At 30.5% G+C, this 7,568-nt stretch overlaps 1 protein-coding gene across 1 annotated transcript; it reads left to right on the top strand.

Annotated features, from left to right (window-relative positions):
• The first annotated feature begins 3,710 nt into the window (after positions 1–3,710).
• LOC126845208 (probable palmitoyltransferase ZDHHC24) lies at positions 3,711–4,617 on the top strand. Its single transcript, XM_050583807.1, has 2 exons — positions 3,711–3,969; positions 4,043–4,617. The coding sequence occupies exons 1-2, from the start codon at positions 3,711–3,713 to the stop codon at positions 4,615–4,617; spliced, it is 834 nt and encodes a 277-aa protein (XP_050439764.1).
• The last annotated feature ends 2,951 nt before the right edge of the window (positions 4,618–7,568 follow it).

Below are 7,568 nucleotides of genomic sequence, written 5' to 3'. Positions count from 1 at the left end.
CAAAAAGTAAAAAACATGGTTTTAAGTTTTCATGAAGGGTAATGAACGACATGTGTAGTATACCAAAGTTTAATAAAATGCACCCACAAAAATGTTAAACGGTGATATCATTTGTCCTGAAATCCTAGAAGAAATTGGTTTGTTGGCTCTAACTCATTACACCAGCCCTAAGATAACCTTTTACAAGTCATTCCATTCACAATCTTATAGCTTTAATGAACGTTTGGGCGTCAAACACAATTGAAACAACGATACAATACAATACAATACAAATACAATGTTACAAAAAAGAAAAATATGAAATCAGGGAATTATTAAAATAGGTCAAATTTGCCATGAATAACTTTACATTAATATTCATATGAATCTTTAATTGGGAAAATCTCTATGAAGAGCTAAGCGGTCAAGATGAAAATCAAGGTGCATCAGATGAGGAAAAAATATCAGAATTGATATTATGTTTGTTAAGTATAATAATGGTGACCAAACTAGGTTAAGACATACCATGCAGCCTAATCCGAGTAAAAAAAGCCATTTAAGTAATAATAATTAATATTGTTACATTACAATAATAGAATAATAACAATTTGGAAAAAATCATGGTTAAATATTTGTTACATGTTATTTGAAACTGCAAGAAAAACTGGCCAAAAACAACAAAATATGTATTGTAGGGAAATGTATATCATTTTAAATAATAATTGAATCATAAAACTGCGAGCACAACTTTAGTAAAACGAGTTTTTCACTGTTATCAGTTACTTATATCGTATAATTCAATAAGTCTTTAAACACGTAATATTAATATTACTGCCATTGTTTATCACTAACGTGCATAGTGCATAGTACATCGTGCATAAGTACAACTATCGGCAATCAGCGTTCTTGCCTTAGGGTTAACAAATAAAACATTTTAATATTCTATAACGATATATACGTGTATCACATATTATGTTATACCGAATTATAATAACTCGCATACGTGTTCCAGACCATGAAAAGTAAATACCGAATAACGTTAAAAGAAAATCGATAAAGAAAATGTAACTGTTGAATATGTATATTTTTTTTTCTTTTGAACAACGAAAACATCAAATACACCCATTACGGATGATTACGTATTGAACACACGGCATTGTGTGCCGACGACACGGGTGAACCGAAATATTATACACAATGTGTTTACTCTGGCCGTTTCCGCAATGAATTAAAAACGAATACCGTGCATCGATAAAATATTTTGCCTATACGAAAATTATACTCAAAACATAACGTACGGAGATGATAATATTATTGTCTCGTGGTTTGAAATACGTAAAACGTTGTACTCACCGACGGCGTAGGACGTCTCGCATTGTGGCAGAATAAGTCAATTGTTAAATTAGAAAGATAAAAGAAAAACTGTTTGATATTGTATTTTATATATATTAATAATGCGATAATTAAAATCGAAAGAGGTTAAAAAAAAACGTGCGCCGAACTGCCGACCGAGGCCGTGCGGGCAGCCCGGGGGAAAAACGTTAAATGAACCGGTCGTGCGAACGTTGCGAGGCGGGAGGCCAGAGCAGCGCCGGCCGCTCTCCCCACCATGCCGGCGTCGTCAACGGATAACAGCGCGGCGGTCCGCCTGTTCGTGACCCGCACAAAGCCACGGACGAGGCGAGCGCAGCTGATAAACACCGTCGTCGGTTATTGTATACGGGTACAATACAATCCGACCTGGGAAATATCGGTGTTGCTATTTTTTTTTTTTTTTTTTCATAACAATACGCGCAGGTATTGGATTCCACATTCCACAATATTTAACACAATAACTACACCCGGCCCTTCGCGTTCAGGCATTTACTGACGATGAAAGGTTTTACAAAAAGGTAAAACCTATGTACCTAATCCGCGTTAAAGTAACAAAATTATTATGGCCAACGCGAACGGACGTTTCCGAGTGTACCGTAGTGGCGGCTAAAATATTTAAAAAAAAAAAAAAAATAGCAGCAATCGTCACTTTCAACTTGAAAATTGGCCAGAAATTAATTTTCAAAAAATAATAACTACATACTCGCATACTATACAACTGCTTAACTACATATTATTATGTACATTCTGTTGTAATACTCTAATATATATTTACACAACAGTAATAACATAAGTGATTTAACACACTACTGTTGATAAACACACAAAGTAATTACAATAATAGTAATAATTATTATATAATAATAATTTGATTTGTATTTTATTCATTACCGGAAACAATTTTGTATATTTGTGAGGAATAGTTATTTAACACCTTTGTTATTGCTAAAACTTTAGCTAACTACAACTAACGTCTTATATTAAAAAGACAAACAACATACTGTTATTGTGACTAATATATCCTGAATAAAATAATATTAATTACTATTTCAAAAACCAACCCCGAATTATAATATTATACAGTCGAATAAAAACGAAATTAAGTTAATAAATATAACATAATATTACATGAGTTTAAAATAAGAAAATACATTTGTATTTCATGTTTTGTGAACGTTTTCAATATAAACATTTTTACATGTTTTTTTTTAACTCACTAACACTTACGTTAGTACGGGTATTTTTTAAATCTTGCAAAATAAATTTAGCCCACTTCCTGATATCGTAGAAGGCTGAAATTTAACCCAGACACTCATTTTGGATGTTATTATAATATCCTGTAATAATATTGGAGCTCAGAATTCCAGGTCGCCCTACACAGGGTCATATGTGGGGTTCCTTTCACTAAAATGTCATGTTTTTTTCAAATCTTCCAAAATGAATTTAATAATCTATTCACCAATTATTAAGTACCTTTAATAGGACTAAAAAGTAAAAATAAAATAAATAAATAAAACATGCTTTTCTAAAAAAATAGTAAAAAAGTGAACTAAAAAGTAAAAATAATTTTACTACAAGAACAATTTACCAATCAATTGTAGCACATTTAATTTAAAATGTCAATTACTTTACAAAAAAATTGAAAATTAACTACAGTTTTAAATTATGTAAAACATCATTAATTTTTTACTAAAAGCATAGGCGCTATTCAACAAAGTCCAAATTCATTGAGTTAAGCATTATGGAATGTATGTGTCACACACTAATATTAAACCAAATTAAAACAACAAAAAAACATACAATTCAAAACATTTTCTGATAAATTGATGAGGGACTTTGTTGAATAGGGCCACGCTTTTTTTTTAGACAAAAATTAAAGATGTTTAACATTATTTAAAATTGTAGTTAATTTTCGGTTGTTTTCAAATTATTATTTATTTTGGTTATCTGCTGTACAGTATCTTTATAATTATATATTTAAGAAACACCCCATTTTTAATTAATAAATTAATTTTGAAACTATTAAGTAAAAAAACAAATACAGTGTGCTTATTTTTAAAGCTGAAAAAAGTGTACATTTTAGGATTTTGTCTCTATTTTTAAAATGGAATAGGTAAACTTTTTGCCTATTGAAGTGCACTTTGTTGTCTATAGAATAAGAAACGCTAACTACAGTCTACATAGGTTATTATTTGTTATTACTTGTTCTTGATGTGATTGTGATAATGTTGTCACGGTAACAAGTAGTATACTAATTTGATATTTTGACCAATGTTGATTTGATAACATTGTGAATTGTGGATAGAAGTACTGAATACAGAATGCCCGTTCCTTATTGAAAGTACACTGGAGCTAACATGAAGACAACGTTAAAAAGCTTCCGCAAAAAAAGTGTCTGTGCATTTCTACCGTTATCTGTGCTCGGGTATTACGGTCTCAACATCTTATACATACTTCCACACTTGTGCGAATCTTACCTATCGTTTTGGTACATTGTTCACGTTCTACCCACAACATTTATGGCGTTTAATATATTGACAAATTACTACGCAATGATTTTTGTCGATTCGTCAGTCTTTGGCCGTGTACTCCATACACCGCACAACGCCATAACGAGTATGGTTAAATTAGTAACTGATATTCAACGAAACGAGTATGCGTGTACCTCCTAATTGTAGCATTTTTATAGGTTCAACGTATTGTGACGTTTGTCAGTGCATTATGCCTCCGCGGTGTTGGCACTGTGCAGATTGCAATGTCTGTATACTGACCAGAGATCACCACTGCATGTTCAGTCAGACTTGTATTGGCCACTACAACCGTCGGTATTTTTTGTGGCTTTTGGTTTACTTGGTCGTGAGCTGCTGGTATGAAATTGCTTTGCTCGGGTTCTATTCTTACAATGAAGTTGCTTTCCAACTGTCGGACTTGCACATTTTGTCTCCAACAAGAGGGTTTATATATGTATACATGTATCAAAGTATGACCGAAGGTCAAGTATTCGTTTTTCTTCTAACGGTAAACACGTCGGCCGTTTTATTCACAACGCTTTTATTGACATTCCACCTGGAAAAAGTAATCGGTGGATTAGTAGCTCGTGACAAATACTCTGAAAGAAAGTACGATGTCGGTATGATTGGCAACTTGGAAACGGTTTTTGGACGACAGTGGAAACTAACTTGGATATCGCCATTTGTAGAATCAAACTTACCTCATGACGGATTGGACTGGGACAGTTTAACAGAACGGAATAAATTACTTTAATCTAGTTTTTTGTTATAGGATTTTTAACTACACATTTCCTGTACAATCAAAGAATCTGTGATGAAAAATAAATGATTTTATCTAGATGCAGATCTAAAGACTGTTACTATATTTTTAACGAATAAATTTCTGTTGAATATTTTCAAAGCACGAATGCTTCATATCAACTCGTGTATTGTTTTCGTTCAATTATTTATCTAGTCAAATATTCTATTAATTTGTTGTTTATGAACTTAATACAGTACACAATTGGATTATAATAAGAAATTGTATGGACTTGTTATTTGAAAATGTGTTTTTATTTCTTCTCGATCCTTGAAAATTTATATTTACACTATCAGTTTTTTTTTTTAATGACCTGTGAAAGGTAAATGATAGTTATCCTGTTGGTCATTTTAAATCATACGATTACAATATATATATATATATATAAAAATGCTGATAATATTTGAAAGAAAAATACTCCGGAATATATTTGGACCACGCTTTAACCGAGAAACAAATACGTTTGACAGAAGAAAAAATGAAGAGTTACAGAAATCATACAAAAGACCAAATATTCTAGCCTTTATCAGGAATAAAAGACTAGAGTGGTTTGGACACACTTGGAGAGCGGATGGTCAACTAATAAAAAAAGAACTCGTGGAAAAAATGAACAAAAAAGACCCCTAGGAAGAGCCAGGACCCGGTGGATCGATGTAGTTGCCAAGGATTTGAAAGCCATAGACCAGAATGTGACATATGAGTTGACTTACAATAGAGAGAGATGGAGAGACCTGTTGAAGGCAGCAATGGTCCTTAATGGACCGGTAAGCTGAGAAGAAGAAGAAGATATATTTATAAAAATAACGTTATAACCTTGATAGATAACTAAATATTAAATATCTGTCTTTTTGATGATCTTTAAATTTGACACAATCAACAAAACCAACCAGAAAGTATTCATTTATTACTTATTGCTATAGTACTAATTGTTACTTGTTATCTTAACCTAATTTTTTCTCAAAGAATATTTTTTCATAGACTTACACTACACAAACAAAATAATAAACCGAATTAATTTTATTAGTATAAAGACAATATATCTTTTATACAATCTTTGTTTCTGATTTAGAAGGCAGAATAATTGTCTGTGTCATCGCTAGACACGTTAGTGATATCAATTATCATCAACACATATTTGGATAATTTGGATAAAAAATATATATATTAAAATGGATATATATGTTTATTAATTAGTATTGTATATGTTTATATATTGTATTATATTATATTATGTTTTTATGCGTTATTACAGTTCTTTTTATATTATGGTTTAACATTTTTATGTGTAACCATGAAAATATTTTTAAAAAAAAAATTTCAATTTACTATTGGTAATAAATATTCATTAATTTATTTAAGGGGAACGGAAAGCACTATTTAATTAATGGCAATTGGTAAGCAATTTTTGACAACAATTTATATGGTAATCATTTTAAGTATGCCGACAAATTTTAATGTAAGAAAGGTACTTGTACATAATAAATTTATTAGTGTATTATTGTACAACTTTTTTTATAATTTATACAATTACCGTTAACAATCAAATTAAATTTTCAGAATTTATATTTATATCATGTTCGCATGATATTTGCTTTATACTGTAAAGACGAACCTAAGACAAAAATCAAAAATCTTTTTTGAGTTTGACTTTGGAAATTACATTAAAATTACAATGAAACCATATTAAACGAGCTTAGATTTTATAGATTATTATAACAAACGATAAAGATTCGGACAAAACAGTCAGATTCAGAAAATATTGAATAGCTTAAGTTTTAGCAAAGAATTGTGCAAATTAATGAAAGATGCCTAAAATTTATATTTAATCGCGTTGAGCGACTTGTTAAAACTTTACCGAACGACCCCAAATTTTGATAAACTTATTTAGGTACTATAAAAATTAATTTTTAGTGGTGGGTGCGAAAAAAACATTATTTATTTTTGCGCCACCCTAATACTCATCGAATAATAACATATTTGTTTAAATGTTTTTTTTAACAAGTGTTTAATAATTATAGTTCTTTAATTAAATTTTTTATCAAAATAAATATCAATACGGTCCCGTTCAGTCCGGACTGGTTCAATTCAATTTAGTTTCAGTCCAGTCTACTAGTCTTTTTTTTTTTTAATAGTCCTAAAAAATAAATTTTCCCTGTGATCCGGTCTTCAGTCTTTTTGACAAAAATACAGACCGTGCAGAGCTCTAGTACTGTGTACCTGGATTAAAAGGGATCGTTGGTAGGCCACTCGGATGAAATGTATTGAGTACCTGGCACGGGAGGCGACTAGTTTATGACCTAAAATATTACAATAAGAAATAAAGGTCACTAGAGGGAATTCAGATATTCTCGGATGGCAACTAGTATATTATAAATAATAAATAAATAAATAATTTTGACGACTACCCGTAAATACAGAAATGTTTGTTAGTAAAAATTTGAACTGTATTTGTATTAAATTTGGTGGTTTTATCAATAAATTAATTAAAGGTTTCATATTATTTTAAAAAAATGTTCAACAATTTGTAAAATTTGCTTAATCGTTAGTTTTAAGTATTTGAAGTCATTATTTCATTACAGTTTAAAATGTAATAGTTTTACTAAGATTAGATAGCGACAGAGGAATTATACTGGGTAGTAACGTACTGACATTCGTCGTTAATAGCTTATTTTGTTTTACAAAATTATCATTATTCAAGTTTAAGATAAATAAGCCATTACAGTAGTGACGGAGAGGTCGCAGTTTTACAGGAATTATTACAACTGAAAGTAATATAAATCACTTTCAAATAAACGACCCGTGACCTCTCCCGTCCCCACTCTACTAGCATTTTTAGAAACAAAAATAAAAAATATGCACATAAATATGGGATTTTTAAATATGTTATAGTCCAGCCATAATCAAAA

Source organism: Adelges cooleyi, unplaced genomic scaffold (genome assembly GCF_023614345.1).
Source record: "Adelges cooleyi isolate 19-005CV unplaced genomic scaffold, UGA_ACOO_1.1 ACOO_flye_CR_arks_rails_tigmint_CR_PRNA_713, whole genome shotgun sequence".
Classification (NCBI taxonomy): Eukaryota; Metazoa; Arthropoda; class Insecta; order Hemiptera; family Adelgidae; genus Adelges; species Adelges cooleyi.
This window is presented reverse-complemented; position numbering and strand designations above follow the sequence as displayed.